The following is a 20,455-nucleotide window of genomic DNA, read 5'->3' on the forward strand; positions in this document are numbered from 1 at the left end:
AAGCTTAAATTGTATAATAAAAATAATAATAAAAAAATTTATTAAATGAATGCATTTATGATACAAAGATTTTGAAAAGTCATATCTCATAATTTCTCAAGGGATCGGAATAATAATCGGAAATACATGCTCAATATCTGCGATAATTCCTTACATGAATGTACTGAACGGAATTATCGTATTAAAATTTAAATTCAACTCGAATTTGAAATTTAAGTAAAAAACAACATCATTTCAAATTAATTGAAACCAGATGTACTAGAATAATATTTAAAATTTACCTGATTGCAAGTTATGATTGTTACATTAATTAATTTTATCTCTAGCTGTTCAAACAAACAAACAAAAAATCCTTCTTCTCAAGAATAATTCTTAACAACTTGCGGCACATAGATATGGTTGAGTTACAATGACACTAGAGGCAAAAAAAGACTATGAAATCAGCATATAATGTCTAGTCTGTTCACTATGTGTTTCTTCTGGAAAGTTTGTCTATTTCACGAATGAAAAATCGACGTTACCAGGAGAAAAATTTCTGCCACCTCTGTAGACCTCCATGGTCAAAAGACAAATCGCAAGGGATACATGCAAGAGAATCAAAGTGTCCGCATCCCACACGGGCAGGCAATGTGGACACAAGCGCCTTCACCAAATCAAAGTAATTTCTGTATATGCATCTCCTTTGTCGGTGCATTTCTTAAAATACAGAAATTTATTATTATTATTATTATGTAACACTTCCAGGAAGTCCAAAGACTCATCGAGGGAGGGCACATACTCTACAACTCTCCATCTCTTCCAGTCCGCTAACCGCAACTACATCCACACCAACCCCATCTACCGCCGATCACTACCACTATTTTCAAAGACAATCACAAACATCCATACCCACGGCGGAATTCGAACCCGCAGTGTGGAGAACCCTTTGGTTGGAAAGCGGATACGCTAACCACTCGGCCAACCAGACCGGCAAATTGGTAAAAAATGGCATCCCTTTAACAAATCCATGCTGACAATGAGAGAGAATACTGATGTCATGGACTAACAAGCGATATTACTGATGGACAATCTGTAATTTATCTGTATATCCGCATCACCAGTTTCATATCCACCCATATTTGTTACAGGTTGTGTAACAGAGTTCATGTAGTATTCTATCAAACATCTTTGCAAAATCCAGCAGTATCATTGTGTAGTCAATGCTTTATCCATCTCAGCTGTCACTCAATTATAAAAATTAATAGATTACTAAGGAATGACTGACCCTTCACAAAACCATGCTGTCCCTCATTGAATACACATCATATCGTGTGTATTCTTATCCACCCATTCCTGAATTATCTTTTTGACCAACTTTTAACGCCACTCCTGATATAATAATTGGCTTATAATTTGCTGCCATTAACATAGATACTCTTTTATGTAAAGGAATTATTATTTTGCCCTCCTTCAACACTCTTGGAGCTTGGCCAGAGCTGATATTTAGATTAACCATCCTAGTAAAAGGAATCCCCAGTTCCCTGCACATTAAAACGCGAGGTGATATTCCATCTAATCCTACAGCTGTATTTGCATTCAATTCTAAAATATCCCAAGTACCCCCACTTCATCAACCTCTGTTTTCACATCAATCTCTGTCACTTCTGCCTTAAAAATATCTTTACTTGGATAATATATCCTTCCAAAATGATCACTCAATAGCTGAACAATTTCGTTTTGCCACTGTTACTTCTCTATCATCTGAACTCATTAAAATCATCCTTCCATAGGCATTCTTCTTTCTATCTGCCCAAAACTAAAAAACTATGTGGGATTTCCATTCACGTGCACGACAAATTTCTCCTTATATCATTTTGCCTTCCTTACCATGTTGGTCAACTTTCTTCCCTGAACCTTGTACTATTCATAAGTTAGCTGGTCACCTTTTTCCTTCACAGAATATTCTCTCTCTCTCTCTTTTTTTTCCCCAACTCTTCTTAAGGATATTACTCATCCATCTGACTCCTGTGCGATTTACCTCCTGACTTGGGTAAACCGTGAGATATTGTTTCCTGGTGATACAAACCTCCTTGACTCCATGTACTGCGAATAACCTTTCCTTGCAGCCCTTTATGTCATGGTACTGCTTCAAGCTGCCTCCTAAGTGTATCATAATCATCTACCTTTTAGTTCCACATACACCCCTTCTTAAGTGGAATTTCCACATGTTTTGCTACGTCCTAATTAAGACATTTTCCCCAATCGAAGGCAATGTAGCCACCTTAATTATGGATAGGTCTACTGATCCCAAAACAAGATCCAACACTGTTTACCCCGAGACCCCCTCTGTCACATTTTGCTTCAAATAATGATCTCTCAGGAAATGTATATTCCACTTCCTTCCTGCATGTGATCTTTTCTCCTTCCAATCTATCTCCGAAGCCGAAATCCCCCCATAATAATTACTCGATTTACACTCATTGTACTAATCTGCTGATGCATGACTTCTACATCATTCTTCGCATCCCTGCCCTATAGCACCAACCAATTTTATGCTTTGTCCTATTGGCGGCAGTCTCACACCATATTGACCCTAGAAAACTGCCACCCGCCGAACTCCCGCTCTTCTTGTCAGCAACTCATCAGCAATATCCCCCCCAATCTGTTTACTCTATCCTCCTTGACAATACTAAATCCATCACATTCTATCCCTGTAGCTATGTCACCTGCTGTCAGGGAGTTCTAAGTCTCAATAATGCCTGTAACTTTTGAATATATTGCACTACCCAACTCAAAAAACTCTCCTCTCTTATTCCTGATGCTTTTAGCATAAGTATATACACTACTGGAAAGAAGTCAACGGACACTATAGTGTGAGAAACAAACAGCCATAGCGCCTACCTCCGTAAGATCTAGGTGCTTCTTTTCGCAGCAATGACTGTAGCTATCCTATACTTTCCACAAGCATACTATAGCGATCAATTGGGATTTTGGTCCATTCTTCCTGGAGGCATGTATTGAATTCCTGGGCTATGGGTCGGACGTCCTTTGACCTAACCCGACGCTCCAGTTCATCTTAATAGGATTCAGATCAGGACTATATGTAGAGGCTATTCAAATGTGGTGACATACATATTTACAAACTACTCAGTTGCAGGGCAGTCTTATGACACAGTGTATTGTTATGCTCGAAGAGACAGTGGTCATTTCCATAGAAACGCCAAAAGTAGGGGGCATTGCATTGGCCGAAATGCTCAGATACCTCTCGGAATTCAATGTTCGTGGCACCATAAACAGAGGTCTGATGCCAAAAGCAAGAAAAACAGGACCATACCATCAGACCGCCACCTCCGAATTTCATAGTTGGAGTTATGCACTCTGGTAAGAGACGTTCATCGGGCATCCGCCACATCAGTCCATCTGCTCGGTGTGTGTGTGGGGGGGTATAGCATGATTCGTCTCTCCATAACACAGCTTTCCAAGATTCCACGTCCCAGTGTACAGGCTCTTTCTACCGCTAAACACGAAGCTACATGTTGTTTGGTAACGAGAGGCTTGCATATTGCAGTCCTACTATGGAAATCCATGTTGTAAGCCTCGAGTTTGAATGTTTATGTATAGATTCATGTTCCAATTGATGCTCGTAACTCCGCATCCAGTGTGTCGGCAGAGGAATGGCGGTTTTTACATATTATCTTTCGTAGCACCCAAACCAACCGTCATGTTTGGTGAGTTGGCCACTGATGTCAGTATGGTATCTTCCATCTCAGTATGGTATCACTAATTGTTGATCTGGGATGGCTGGCCCAATTTGTTAACAATTTGCCGAACCGATAGGACTACAACATGGTATCCTATCACAACGCCTGTTTCACCCTATATATATATATATATATATATATATAGGCCTATCAGGCCATGTCCTGTTTTCAATAAACACGAACAACGAAAGCCGCCAACATGAAGTAAATTAGACCACAACTTGAAACCTACACATTTGCCGCGATGAGGTAGAACGCCGCATTGTTGAGTCAAAAGAAATCACCTTGGACCCTCTTCATATGAACAATAATCTCAGCTATAATTTGCCTGACTCTTTCAGCTCTAATATCAGATACTGGTGATCGCGTGGTTCCACACACGCACAAGTGTACAACAATAGAACTTTAACACAGAATATAGCTCAAGTTCATAATAACTGTAATTTACAGTCGAATATTATAGCTTTATAATTGTATAGCTTTAGAGTGTCTCAATGTTTTTTCCAGTGTCTTTTAATAACTTTCTATGTTCTTAACGCCTGATGAAGTCAATCCCGACGAAACATGTTGCGTTTTCAAATAAATCTTAATTTGTTATAAGTCTCGTATTTTTAGTCAGTTTATATTAAAATGAACACAGTATATATATTGTGAAAAGACAGGCTCAAATCTAATCACCAACTAGAGGAACATTTTCTAAGCCTAAGATTGAACTGTCAACCCAGCATCCAAAAGTTAGATAGGGCTAAAACGGCCTCTCCTATTCCCTATACGGGAAAAAATAGCGTCAGCTGATATATATATATATATATATATATATATATATATATATATATATATATATATATATATATATATATATATATATATATATATATATATATATATATATATTTATATATATATATATATATATTTATATATATATATATATATATTTATATATATATATATATTCAAATAATAAAAATAAATATATATTCAAATATAATATAAAAAATATTTTTGGAAGTGGTAAGAGAGAAAGGAAGCAGCATACAATAAAAGAGATCTTCACATTTTAAGAAAGTTATAAAAAAAACCTGAATATGGAATCACACTGTTTCAGAAAAGTTTCGAAACGTGTGCACCCTATCATTACCTAGTATTTAAAAAATGCATAGTTTGTATGTGGAAGAATGTTTCGATGATATCAATCCGTTTGCAAGATAACTGAAAGGAAAGTTCCTCGCTCTACAACTGATTGTTTTTCGTTATACATTATAGACAGAGTTCAGTAAATGCTCTTGATGAATAAAGCTGGAAAAAACATTAAAAAGTAGTTATTTTATTTTAACTATATTAACTAAAATAAAATTGATTACATATTGAGATCAAACTGAACTAAAATATTAGATAATTCTATTGAAATTGTGGTCTATATTTGTCTTGGTTAATTAGTTTTAAGAAAAAACAAGATAAAGAAATTAATATAATTATATAACGAAACAAAGCTTTTTTGATGTATGAAATTATCAGCTGGGAGATTTGCCCGTAGGTTTAAAAAGCTATTTCACATGTGAATTATTTCAGCATCTACCTATGAACGTAAGACACGGGAAATAAGTTATCATCATCATGCGTATCAAGGATTTAGGCCCAGCATGGCCTTAGAAGTCATCGTGGAATCGTTTAAGAGGATGTCCTGGTTTTGTTTTTCCTAATGGCTTGTACTTTAAGGCTTGTTTTGGTAATCTTTCTGTTTTCATTCTTTGAACGTGTTCCATCCATTTATGTTTATATTTTTTAATTTTTTCTATTATTGGTTCTTGGTTTAATTCTTTCGTCATTTCTTTTGTGATCAAAAGAAATGTCTGCTTAATACCTTTTTCAAAATAATTGACAAAGTTATTAAGCAGACAAAATACATGCTAAACATTTTATTTGAAATCAGTCTTAGGATACCTTATAGTGATGTTAGTCCCTTGTACTTCAGTCTCATATAGTCTTTTTGACACAAACTCTGTGATTCCAATGCCACATTTAATATTGTAAGCATATTTTAAAATTTGATCCAAATTACTAGTCATATTTTTTTTTTTTTTTGTTATTGGAGGTTCTGAAAGAAGTAGAGCTTGATGAGGAGCAGTTGTTTCCAGTGGTGGATTTTTTTTGTTGGGTGATTCATGTTAGTGGATACAATGTGAGCAGTCTTTGTGGTTGGTAGTGTGAGCTCTCACAGTTCGCACTGGTTGTGTTCTTGATATTTTTGCAGGAGCTGGATTAGAAGATAGCTACCACTTTGATATCCGAATGGGGGGATTTTCATAAAGATTGACCCGGTGAGGCCAGTTGGTATCTAAGACATTTTCCCGGGTCCCATAAATCCATTTAACACGTGTTTCGAACTCCGTCTAGTCTATCGGTGTTCTGCTCATTATATATATACTGATATTTCAATACTGATACTATTCTAACACTAAACAAATTGACCTGTGCAATGGTCATTATCTGAATTATTCACTGATGAAAACATATTTCCTAATGTATACAGTAATAGTTTTGTAGTCTCGTGTATATATATAATATATATGCATGACAAATTATGCAAAACCTTACTCACCATGCAAAATATTTACTCGCCCAACATTGCTAGGGTTACCATACGTTCTAAAAATGTCCTGTCGGTGTTCTGTCCGTACTGTACTTTGCACGGACACCGACAAATAAACGAAATGTCCGTTTTTTTTTTTTTTTTTTTTTTTTTTTTTTTTTTTTTTAATTTCAATTTTTATTTATTTCTTTTTTTGTATAAAATGGAACAAGAAAAATATAAAAACACCAAAACGATTTTCTCGGGATTTTTTTTTAACATAGAAATAGAGGAATTACATGAATCACCTGATCCATTTCCTACACGTATGTGTCCCTATTCCTACAGTTTCAGTTGTATTATGTCATGCATTCGGTGTTGTGCACGGTCGTATTGTGAATATTCAGATGAAATACGTTACGTTGGCGATTGATCTAATTTCATAGGTATTTAAAATAATTCGTGATATCGAACGCTACCTCAAAAAGAAAAACTTCATAAACGAAAGTGGCAATTTAATACATAATTACAAAGGTGATTTAAATTTCTGAAGCTAGAACTAGAGAACGACACTGCATTTTGTTCCTTGTGTAGCTGAAAATTTTCTCTTGGATTCTGGATTTGGTGGCCGGTGTGACATTGATAAACACATCGACACTTCAAAAAATCAAGAGCAGTTAACCCCTTAACGTACCAATTAAAAATCAGAAAGCGGTCGTTTTTCTGCCAATATTTTGGGCGAAGGTGATTTGCTGAATCAAATTCATCATTATTTGAAAAATAATGATCAATTTGTGCAAACGCAAACAAAATAGCCGATACACGCCGTTGGCAACTTTTCTCGGCTGTAAGGAAATAGGCACAAGATTGTCTAGCATCTATATTCGGTTGTATTTATATGTGAAACCAAAATTCAAAATCAATTTTGGTGCAATAAACAAAAGACGTGTCACAGACATCTTTGTGTATTAAGGGGTTAATATTAGTAAGACTCTCGATGGATTTTTCAAAACAAAATATGATGACTGCTCGTGCAGCTAAAGAAGTTACATTTTCTTTTCAACAGTTGTATGTGATGAAAGTTTTAAATCATGTGACCGTCAGTCGAAACTTAATTCAAAACTTTACGACCCAAAATACTCCAGTGGCAGAACAAAAACAGAACCCATAGTTGATAACGTAATTGCGGCTTTTGTAATGAATGAAGTACAAAATGAATTAAATAGTGTCAATTTTGTTACTATATCTGTAGATGCCTCCAACAGACTAGATATGAAACTTGTACCAGTCTTAACTAGGATATTTATTCCATACTTTGGAGTTAAAGTACGACTGATAGAATTTGATGATTTAACATTAGATTAGAGACAGCAGATATTTTAACCCAACACGTGACTAAATCTCTTAAAAAGTTGGGTATAGAAAATGAAATTGTATCGTACTGTGCAAATAACACAAACAAATTTTTGGGGAATAAGAAGGCAGGGCAAAACCAATGTTCATACAAAGTTACAAGAAATTGGCAGAAAACTTTTACGAATTGAGTGTTGTGTTCATATTGTTCATAACTGTGTACAGAGTAGTGATCAACTGCCTTTTGATATACAAATGATTTTAATTAAAATATACAGACACTTTCACAGTAAGAGTAGTCTGCCGATAATGAGTACAAAAAAAAAATATTTTGTCACACAGTACTATAAGATTTTTAAGTCTGCTACCTGCTTTGCAAATGATTATTTTGATTTAGGCAGGAGTGAAATCTTACTTCATTTCACAGTGGGAAAATTTTTGCCTCAAACTAATCACTTTTTTTAAAAAATCCACTCAGTGAATTATTAACTTTATTTGTTCATGGAAGCCTCCAAATTTTTCAGGAAACTATGTCAACTTTTGAAAAAAAAAATGAAATTTCAGCTACAGAAGCAGCTTTGAAGGACAATTAATCAGAAGAAACAACAAATTCATCCCACAGCATTGCATCCAAAAGCTGTTTTTGTATGCCAACGAAGGATAAAAAAAATAAATCAGCTGCCTTTTATTCCCTTATAGGGAGTAGGCGAGGCCTTCATACCCTACCTTGCTTTTCGGGACTGAGTGGGCAGTTCAATCTCCGCCAGTAGCCAATCAGAGATAGCTGGCTCATGTCTATCACTAATTATAGCAGCCACCAATGAAGAGGCTGGCAAACAAGTGCTGCCCTCTTTTGGTACCTAATCTAACAAAGGAGGCATGAAGATTTTGAAAAGCATATTTGGAAGTTTTTTGAGAAAGGTATTTTAAAAATGTGGGAAAGCAGTCTCAAAGGTACAGAGTAGTTTTCTTGGCTAAAATTAAGTCGGGATTTTAAGCTTCAGTGGCCAGATGTTGAAGCATCCACAGAATTTGTTAATTCCATAGCTCGTCCTGAAAAAAGCAGTTGATGACATGGACAAACTTTTTGATGAGGTTTCAATTATAAAAATAATACTTCAAGACTTAAGTGAAGTTGATAAAAACAAGCAATCAGGTGGAAAACAGAATATCAGGAGGCCAGATCGAGTGTTGTTAATTTATGGGTTGAGATGATTAATACAAATGGGAGTGAATGTCAAAACTTTGAAAAGCTGATGGAATTCATCTTTTGCTTGCCAGGATCAACAGTGCCATTAGTTTTTTTCCCCCTCTGATGAACAATGTTTGCTTTGCTGATCGATACTTTTAACCGAAAATACTAAACGTCTACTTTAAATAAAAGTGAATTGCTCTCCAAGTTCTATGAACTCTGATACCCTTTAAAACCTTTTTCTCCTTCAACCCTTTGAAAAATATCCTGGGCATCTATTGGTTAAGTACCTCTTACCAATATTTGTATGAGGTACTTAACCAACACTTCCCAATCATATCGCCCATCTTCTGCCTGTTTACTAGAGTGCAATTTCTTTCAACCTGTTTTCTACTCCACATTCCATAATCCCAATATTGCTTTTATTTGCCTCTGAACTTTTTCCAGAGTTTGCTTCTCACCTAGGGAGGCAGGTGACCATATCGACGTGCAATAGTCCTGATGTGGCCTAATGAAAACCTTGTGCAACAGAATGACCACATCCTTATCTCTACTTGTTTTTATCACTTTGTACAGTATTTAGCAATGGGAGATATTTTCTTTGCAATGTCTAAAGTAACATTCTTTGGTGTATACATCGCCCCCAAGCCATTTCCAACTTGTCCTCAATGCCTATCTTATCTTAGAGATACTGCAACTACTAATCTGTTCTCATAGTAAAAAAAAAAGCCCAAGAGACCTGGAGTTATCTTATTCTCCTTGAACAATTTTAATGTTTCTCTGGAGATGACCTGCATAATACAGGTAACCCTTGTTCAACGCGGCCTTGATATAACATGGTCTACAAATTGTAGTAGTCCTTCTCTTCATATATTTTTCACTGAACGACTTAAAAATCAAATTTTATCTTTTAAATTTGTATCTTCTGGTATCAAGCATGTAGTTATAAGTAGTGAATTTATATTAGGAGAAATACTCTTTAACAGCATGTATATCTAAATTGTTTACCGTATAAAGCATTTATTGTTGAAAATTGTCTTCATTTTCTGCCAGGAAAGCACATTAAAAATCATAAGCGTGTTAATCTTAAGGTGTGTACTATTTTCTGGTGAGTTACATAATTAATATGTAATGCTTTCTTCATGTAAATTTTTTTTAATAGTAATTGCCACTAAAACTGCAACAAGAGAGAAAAAAACCAACATTGAAAAGAAAACTAGTTTCTCTCGAAGAAAAAATTAAAATCTTGGATCGGTTGAAAAATGGAGAAAAACCAGTTGTTGCAAGGACTTTGAATTTAAATGAATCAACAATTTGAACAATCAAACAAAATGAACAAGAAATCCGAGTGTTATTGCTAGCTCAACGGTAAGTGCAAAGCGCGTTGCTCGTGCATGTGATATTCTAATGGCAAAAACGGGAAATCTAATGATTTGTATATAATATTGCACTCAAAAGAAATTCCCTTGGATGGAAATCTTATTAAACAAAGTTCCAAAAGTTTATAAACATTTAAAAGAACTTGATTTTCAGAAGAAAATATAACCCAAATTCATCTGGGTTATATTTTGAGAAGAAAATATAACCCAGATGAATTTGGGTTATATTTTCCGAATGTTTATTAACCAATCCTTAAATCCTCGTGCTATGAAAGGGCTCGACAAGTCTACTCTGCCTGTTTATTGGCAGGTCAACAAAAAAAGTCATGGGTAACAGCTAGCATGTTTGAAAATCGTTTTTCCAAGTGTTTTGTACCCGATGTAGAAAGTTACACAAAGCAAAATATTGACTTCAAAATTCTACTAATTTTGGATAACGCATCAGACCACCCAACAAATTTAAGACATCCGAATATTAAAATAAATTTTTTTTGCCGCCTCATACTTCACTTATTCAACCACTCGACCAAGGAATAACATCAACATTTAAGTCATTATATTCATTGAACATTTAAATTAATTTTGGAAAAAATGGAATCTAATCCAAACATGACACTGCCTCAAGCGAAAAAGTTTTCAATATTGAGTTACGTGAAAATTATTTCTCTGTCCATTAAAGAATTACAACCCTCTACACTGAATGCTTGCTGGCAAAAATATGGCCTGAAGCCATTCTTGAACAAAATTTCGTACCTCCAGTGAATGCTGAGCTAAGTCGTATAATAAGCATCGCACACATTTTTGGTGGAGAGGGCTTTTGCGATATGGTTGCAAATGAAATTAGTGAATTAATTGATGGGGAAACAGAAATTGTACCAGTTCCTCACTATGAGGGACTGATACAATTAATAGATGACATCGAACCAAATGGTGGGAAAGTTCTACTGAAGATTCTGATTGTGATGAATCCGTTAAAGAATTCAGCTTAAAGAAATTAGCAGGACTGGACTTGGCAAGAAAGGAAGTTATTTTACGGATAATGATCCCTTAATGGAGTGCTCCGGAAAATTCACAAGACAATTGGATATTTGTTTAGCTCCATATTATGAACTTTTTTATAATTTTATACTATGTATTTGTTTCATAGTTTATATATTTTCTTAACTTACATGAATTACCTGAATTAAATAAAAATATTTTTTTTGTTGGATAGGTCATTGTTGTTTATAAGAACATAATCCTACTTTTTCGATATGATCCGAGTCTTGCATAATGCAGGATTTTTACAGAACAAGGGTTGCCTATATATTGATTTTACCCCCATTTGGACTACTGTGGACACTTTGATTCATTACATCCACTAGGAGTGGCCTAAACAGTAAATGTTTATCTACCAATTTTTTTTTTTTTTAAATACTTTTAAAAGTTATAAAACACTACAGAAGAACACAAAGGCCCAAGATCAAGATAAATAGTGCAAGATAGGGATGAATGAATCACTCAATGAATTTGATGGGTAAGTTTCATATCATTTACCTACTGAATGATATGATATTAACACAAGTTGTATAATGCATGTCACATTCCTTAATCTCTTCTAATTACCCACTAAAGTTATTGTATTATTTAAATATAAATAATCTGCTAAGTTAATATATAACAACAATTTCCTAAACTTTTAGTAACACTTTCTTTAGGCTGTCTAACTTTTTATCATGTATACTGTATTACTGATTTTGAGTGTTCAGATTGATGTGCATTTAAATGCAGTTATATATTTACTTTACAAAGTGGACAGGTATCCCCACAGATACTCTAACTCTATTAGTGATATGTACCTATGAAAAACATGCCTTTTCTGGTGTGACATGTAGAAAATTACAGCATAAAATTTTATTATACAATTCTCTACCTTTGCTAATCTTGAGAAAATGATTCTTATATTCTCAGGTAGGATAATACATTCCTAATTATATGGCTTACTAGTAATATGGACCCCCCCCACCTCTATCTGTGTAGAGAACGATTTTAAAATATGACAATTATTACAGAACTGTAGTTACCACAAACATTTTATTGTGCTTGTGAAAATTTGTTTATTTCTGTTAAAATGTGTCATTGTACAGACAATGAGATGAAGTGTGACAATACGTGAATGGAGGCACTACACTGCACAGTACCAGAAGCTACTGTGGACAAAAAAGTCACACATACAACTTTCACAAACACATTCGATTTATCAGATGATATGATGCTACAGTAGTTGACAAAACTGTAGATTTCCTTAATTACACTTCAAATGCTTTCATCAACACACTGAAAACTAACCATAAAAAAAGTGATAAATTACCTACAACATAAAATTCCAGTAAATATAACTTAATTCCTATAAAATCTTACATGTTTGGACTGATGAGATATACAAAACATTTCATAAAAAGTAGCATAATTAGCAATAAGTATTCTTCAACAATGTTCTTAAGTTTTCTTTTTTATATTATTAACAGCTTTACAATTAGCATTAATGTGCAGATGTTTCTAAAACAATTTCATTGGTTACGACTTCAAATGATATGTAAATTAAAACTTGTGAGGCAAAAGCATTGCTTAAAAGTGAAATGCTAATCTTTAGAGTAAAAAAAGTGATTTTAACAAAGTATTATCGATAAATTATGATAAAAGTTACAGATATCTTCTTAGTTAACTTTAATTAAAATTACACAAAATATTTCCTTGGTATTTAATGAGCAAAACTGCTAGTATATCCACATCCCACAAAACTTGATACACAAAAAACAATTGTTGATACATAAAAACAAAGATCTCTGGCTGATATTTTTAAAATGCGGCATAAAGATACCAAAATATATTTCAGAACAAATTATTACACAAAAACAAAGATATCTGGCTGATATTTTTAAAATGCGGCATAAAGATACCAAAATATATTTCAGAACAAATTATTACACAAAAACAAAGATATCTGGCTGATATTTTTAAAATGCGGCATAAAGATACCAAAATATATTTAAGAACAAATTATTGTTTTCTAAAAACAGTTACTACAAAGAATTTGTGTAAATTCATTTCATGCTAGCACTAACAAAACGAGCATTTTTTTTTAAATTTAAAATTGTCATTGCAGTAGTATATAAACTATAAGAATTATCAAATTCTAATTTCATTTTTTTAATTCCTTCACTGCCAAGGAATATTTCTATTTGCTACAGCAACATCTGAATAAAAAGTTGGAAGACCATAATTCCAGTTCATTAAATCTTTTGGTTTCAATAATTTATTCTTTCCTATACAGAATCAGTTATGATGAATGGCTTCCTATAAACCAGATTTATCCACAAATATTAAAAAACTATACAACCTATACATTCCTAGTGAAATACTTTTAAATCATAGCATACTGATGTCTTATTATCTAATATTTCACCTTATCTAATAATTTAACAAATGAGACCCAGTCTCACATAATACTGCCATATGACAGGTGTCCACAGCGTCTTCTAGGTCCATGACCACTTGCACATGTACATACAATTTCTGTAATAAATTCTATGCGTTAAAGGTACTTTCATCCTGTTCAACATATAAAGAAAAACCAACTTTTGATTTACAAGACATAAATAATCACGTAAAACCCCATGCCTGCCAATCTACATTAAAGCATATATTAAAGGGTGATATTCAGAAAATCCATGTCAGGTGAAAGGAAACGGCAGTAGCCAGAGCAGATGTTTCTGAAAAATGCAGCACATCTGAGATGAAATGACAGGCACAGTGCAGGATGATGAACACTTAAGTGGAATGAATTCCTGCACTTCATCAGATGAGAGGAAAGACAACTACAGCACTATTTCGGACTTTCCTCTAGTTGCTAAAAATTGATGCTCCACACAAATTTGAAGGCAGGTAAAGACACTTTTATTTTTTCATCAATAAGAGTGTCAGCCTCAAGCCCTTGATTTGCTTGAAGGCTGACTGATCTGCATCAGAATTTGAAATCTGGTCCAGCCATTTCAATGGCCCATCGGAATTTATCTCGTTGTGTGCGATTATAAATTTTTTCTACTGGGACCTCCCACTTTTTACACCTACAAAGAAAGAAAAAAAAAAGTTAAACAAGAAAACAAAAATTATATAAACTTGGTTTAAAAACCAAGTTCTTATGCAGGCCAATATTTTCTGAAGTTTACAAGATTTTCCAAGGAGAATTCAAATGTTCAACAAGTATGAAATCATGAAACAAACTGACTTCATTTGCTAGTTTTAAATCACTAATAAAATCTTAATATGTAAAAATAACAATGTTAAAATACTGAAATTTGATATAAATTTTAAATAAACTATGGACCAATATATCTCATGTAAACAGTCTATATATAAAATAGAACATACATATCATTAGCTCCATATTTCTGGAAAATAATCAGCATAAAAATTCATATATTGTGAATTAATTTGTATACAACCATGCTTAACCATTGCAATGGTGGTGTGAATGATATCTCTTTTGCTCTCAATATATTCCAGAAATTGAAGTGGTGGTTTAAAAATCTCTTCAAATGTGAGTTTAGAATTAATATTTCACTTTTTCACACACTTTTAATAACTGGGTCAGCATATTATTATTATTAGTACAGGCAACTCCAAGGTATCCTTAGACTCATCGAGGAAGGCCCTAACATCATGTCAAGAACAACTATTCAACACTCACACAGTATCTATCATACTTCGCCTGGAACTCATTTGCAGTCATGCCACCCACAACAGCTTATTCCACTCATTCACCACTCTAAAAGTAAAAAACCTAACTCTAACACCCTTGCTCAGCTTCCATGGATGGCCCCTAGTCCTCCCACCACCAATCCTATTCTCAAAAATATCTTCTGAATTAATCTTATAGAAACTCTTCAGTAATTTGAATGTCTCAATCATATCACCCCTTTTCCACCTATCAACCAATTTCTGCACCCCACAAATCTTCAACCTGTTCTCATAAGGTTCATTCCATAGACCTGCTATCATCTTGATCACTCTTCTCTGGATCCTCTCCACCTCCTCCCCATCAAGAAGAAACCCTGGTGCCCAAAACTGGGAACAGTAGTCTAGATGGGGTCTTATCAAGGCTCGATATAGAGGAACAATAACCTGTTTGTCTCGTCAAAGTATTTTTCAGCAACCAAGTGATTTCATGAGCTGATTTAGCCACTTTTGCGATGTGCCCCCTAAACTTCAACTCCCTATCCACCAACACTCCCAAATCTCTGGCCTCGTCAATCTGCTGGAGTACAGTTCCACCAATGTGGTATACTGCTGCTAATCTTTTCGCCCCAAAATGCATAACCTTACATTTTGCCACATTAAATTGACATCCATTCTCCCTAGTCCAGTCCTCCAAACTATCTAAATCATCCTGCAAAATTTTGACATCCTGTGCATTCACTATTGCTCTACCCAACTTTGCATCATCAGCAAATAAATGAACACTTCCTCTTAGATCCTTTCCTATATCGTTAATGAACAAACTAAACAGTAGTGGTCCAAGAACAGAACTCTGCGGCACACCACTAGTCACAGGCTGTCTTTTGGACACTACTCCTGAATAAACCACTCTCTGATATCTCTCCAACAACCACCCTCCTATCAATCTTGCCAATCCTATATCCATCCCCATGTGCTGCAGTTTACTGATTACAATTCCATGTGGTATCCTGTCAAAGGCCTTAGCAAGGTCCAGTAGAATCACTGTAAACCCATTGCCCTTATCCAGTTCAGCCGTCACTGTGTTATAAAACGTGAGCAAGTTACTGATGCATGATCTACCCTTCACAAACCATGCTGTCCACCATACAGTATCCCATTTTCATCTATCCATTCCTGTATTTTCCTCTTGACTATTTTCTCCAAGACCTTGACAACAATTCCTGACCAGTCGTTAATTTACAACAGCAATCTAATGCTTTCTAATATCTAATGCTTTTTCCAAAACCTAAAAAAGTATTACCTAAATAATAAAATCCATTCACCTCATGTTCCAAACCTGATCAGGATACACTCCTGATCAGGTTTGAAAAGCAGATGAGCCTGGCCTTTTTTGGAAAAAAATGCCAAGTAGAACTTATATAGCAAAATCACAAAAAATGTATGGGTGGCTTTAAAAAACTATTATTTTGCAGCAATGCTTCAGGAGATCATATATATTAAAACCATTACTCATTAATTGGTCCCTAAGACTATGGGCAATAAAAGGTTTGGATTTTAACATGTTACCAGTGCACTAGAAGACAAGCTAAAAAGGTTGGGTAACAAAAGAAATTTTTAATGAATGGTTCCATCAATGTTTTGTTCCAGAAGTTAAACGCTTGATGGAAAAAAATCTGGACTTTCAAGTTTTATTGATTATAGACAATGTGCCTGGCCATCCTGTTTTAGAACACATGAATGTGGAATTTTGTTTTCTGTCACCTAATACACCCTGATCTAGTGGTTGTATTCGCAACTTTCAAAACTTACTACATAAGAAAGAACATCCCAATATATTTTGGATAAACTAGATAAGGATAATTTACTGACAGTTATTGATGCATGGAAGAAATTTTCTATTTTGGATTGCATCAAACTTGCTAAGTTGGCATCATCAGAATTGAAACCATTAACTTTAAATGCATGCTGGAAAGCTACTTGGTCAGAATGTGTGAAAAAGAAAAATCCTGTACCTTTGCATTTGCATACAACTGAATATCTCAATATCATCAGATTAGCACACGCAGTTGGCAAAGAAGGATTTGATGATTTTTCATCTGCAGATATTGAAGAACTGATGGTTGACAAGGCTGTTAATGATGATAAAATAATAGAAGCTATCCTGGAGAATCTCAATAAAAAAGAAAAAGTGATGATGATGAAGAGATTCCAGTCACTGCAGGATTAATTAAAGAAGGGCTTCAAATGGCTAGTAAATTGTAAAGCCCTTCTTTAATTAATCCTGCAGTGAGTAGAATCACTTCATGATCATCACTTTTTCTTTTTTATTGGGATTCTCCAGGAGAGCTTCTATTATTTCGTCATCACTAACAGCCTTGCACATGATCCAAATACTGAATGAGCTGAACAGTTTAAACGTGAACCGAAGTCATGTATGGCATGATATGAAGAATTACACAAATATCTAGTCAAAACAGGATCTTAATGATTAATTACAGAGTTCATGGTACAAAAAAAAACAACCTTCAGAATTACTGGAATTGGTGATAATTTAGTTCATTTTACTCAAGAAAAAGTTTCACCATTGCAGTATGAACAGGATGGTGAAAGTGTTTCAAGTGATGGAAGTGATTTAATTCCAGTCTCATACAAAAGAATGCGGTTACTGTCAGAAAGTGATGGTGAATAAAATTTACCTAATAACCACATGCGAGGGTGTATTTCTATTTTATCAGTGACACACTATTTTCTTTAAGAAATATACCTATGTATATACTTTAAACAAGTATTTAAAATAAAAAAAAATATATTCCATTAAAATTAAATAAAGTTTTATTCAATGATTTTCATATAACTTATTGTTCGTATTGGGTTTTCACATCTAGAACCTTCTTCTATTTTTTCATATGCATTGTATTCTTTTTTTTTTTTTTTTTTTTAAACACGTATTTTTTCTGGAACCAATCTACTGTGTAAATGGGGAATTGAGTGTATATATTTATATATATATATATATATATATATATATACACACACACACAGTAATTCTGGTTAACTGGGACACATTGGGACTAGAACATTTTGACCAAATTAAGTGGCTGCCCCAATTATGCGAAGTTTCACGTTAATAGTTATAAAAAAGACTAACATTTCACTAAGCAACAAATCATTCATTCAAATGAATTATAATGGCAAAATATGTATCAAATTTCATAAAACAGCTGTGGGAACAAAGTTGATGAGTCATTTTCAAGCTGTGGTTTGGCATAGTATGATGTTTCCTCTCTTTATGGTAATAAATCTTAAAACCAACCAACCAACCAGTAAATTATATATTTAATTTAATCCTTTATCCAAGTGTGAGTAAACAACTCCTGGCACATCTGCCACGAGTTGCCCCAGTCCTGAAGATACTTCAGGCGCAAACTTTGTTTGCTCACACTTGGATAAAGGATTAAACTAAATATATAATTTATAGTCTAACCCAAGTGAAAAAAAAAGAAAACTTCCAACATATTTCTCTAATCCAGAGTAATTTAATAATAAGGTGTGACACCTTTTGGCAACTGGCATATGGAAATATGACTTTTGCATTGCTTCAACCTTGGTGCTCTGGGTCTGGCTCCCACTGAAGAGACCTCAATAAAGGTCGAAGCCGGTCTGAGTAGTGACCCTTCCCATAATGCATAGCATTATACATGTCTGCAAGGAGATGTGCTTTGCATTATGCGATACTAAGGAAAGTGATCAGAACTCAGTCCACCTTTGCCACGAGTTGCCCCAGTCCTGAAGATACTTCAGGCTCACACTTGGATAAAGGATTAAACTAAATATATAATTTATAGTCTAACCAAGTGGGGAAAAAAAAAAAAAAAAACCCTTCCAACCAACCAGTAACAAGTGATCATCTCAGGGATAATCTTGAGTGCTACACTCTCCTGTCCCAAATAAGCAAAGAAAACACTGGGAATTTTCTTGATTTGTTTTTGTTCTTTAAGATTTATCCAATATGAATGACCCCCAATAAACCGATAGCCCAATTAACCTCTCATATATAAAATAAAGGTACTATCTGTCAAGCATTAAACCAATCATTTGCTGTTTTAAGGATACTTGTGACATAAGACTGAATGATATATTCAGGTAAACACAAGAAAGATATTTATTTAACCAAATATTTCAGTCTGGAAATAGCAGACCATCTTCAGTGGTATTACAAGAACAGTTAAAAAAAAAAAAAAAAAAAAAAAAAAAAATACAAGCTAGAATACTAACAATAGATCGTTAAAAATAGAACACTCCGCGTGATGTTATATCACTAAGTATGAAACAGAATATTTTGAAGTAGAGACATGATTGAAAAAAAAAAAAAAAATTAATGAGTAATCTTGATTAGACTTTCCCAGATTTTGATATAGATATACAGTCATTACGATTCAGGTTGGGACAATGGAGCAAGGCCTCCACGCTTTCCTTGAACAAATGTTGGAACCCATAACGGGATCTATGTAAGAGGTGAGTCCTGGACCAAAAGATGCTGTGGCCAGTTTCAATCCCGTGTTGAACCAATCCAGACTTTTCAGGTTTGTTGTGAAGAATGGAAGATTGATGTTCTTGATATTTATTTATTTATTGGTTAAATAAATATCTTTCTTGTGTTTACGTGAATATATCATTAAACCAATCATATTTTCTCCTGATAACTACTTCAATACCAAAACTACTATAATACTAAAATAAAATAAGTATGCAAAGTGTTGATCTATCATTAGCAGAGAAATATATTCTTACTTCTTACATAAATATAAAAAATCGACACCAGATAACATAATAACATCACTATAAGTCAGCCACTGAACCATTTCATATTTTTCAATTCTATTAATTAAAGCAAACAAAGGGGAACATGCCAATTTTACAAAGCTCTGACTTTGTAAAATGTCCCATTTTATAAAACTCCAACTTAATTTAAAAATATATATATTTGACTATCACCGTAGCGAATGCAATTATAACAAATTTACTCATTACAAAAAAAAAACTACCAAAAAATCCTAACCATAGCTCCAGAGGCATAATGCTATGTTAGAGAAATTTCACTACAGCAAACTCTTTCTGTGTCCCCTATGAGTTTGTTATAATGAGAGTCAACCATATCAATAAGTATAAGGCATGGCAGCATCCATCACTAGTAATATTTTAACTGTTGGTCAGCGAAAAAAATATTTTAAGCAATAATAATAGGATTCACAACCATTAAAGAGAAAAGAAAACTCTAACAATGTTATTCAGAAATGGTAAGAACAGCTCTGTAATACTGCAGAGATCTGTAGGAACAGTGCAATGGTGGTGGTGTGAATGATATCTCCTTTCCTCTCATATACTGATAAGACCTCATCTCGACTACTGTGCCCAGATTTGGTCACCTAGGTTTCTTCTTGATGGGGAGGAGGTGGAGAGGATCCAGAGGCGAGTGACCAAGATGATAGCAGGTCTGTGG

At 34.2% G+C, this 20,455-nt stretch overlaps 1 protein-coding gene across 1 annotated transcript in view; it reads right to left on the reverse strand.

The window, feature by feature from the left end:
• Positions 1–12,313: 12,313 nt before the first annotated feature.
• Top1 (DNA topoisomerase 1) overlaps positions 12,314–20,455 on the reverse strand; it is a 198,059-nt gene continuing 189,917 nt past the window's right edge. The window contains exon 14 of the mRNA XM_090401923.1: positions 12,314–14,342. Within this exon, the coding sequence (XP_090258049.1) occupies positions 14,240–14,342 (103 nt within the window). The 3' untranslated portion in view covers positions 12,314–14,239. The remainder of the gene's footprint in view (positions 14,343–20,455) is intronic.

This window comes from Typopeltis vanoorti, chromosome 12 (genome assembly GCF_054136105.1).
Source record: "Typopeltis vanoorti isolate ZY-2024b chromosome 12, IOZ_Tvanoo_1.0, whole genome shotgun sequence".
NCBI classification, from domain to species: Eukaryota; Metazoa; Arthropoda; class Arachnida; order Uropygi; family Thelyphonidae; genus Typopeltis; species Typopeltis vanoorti.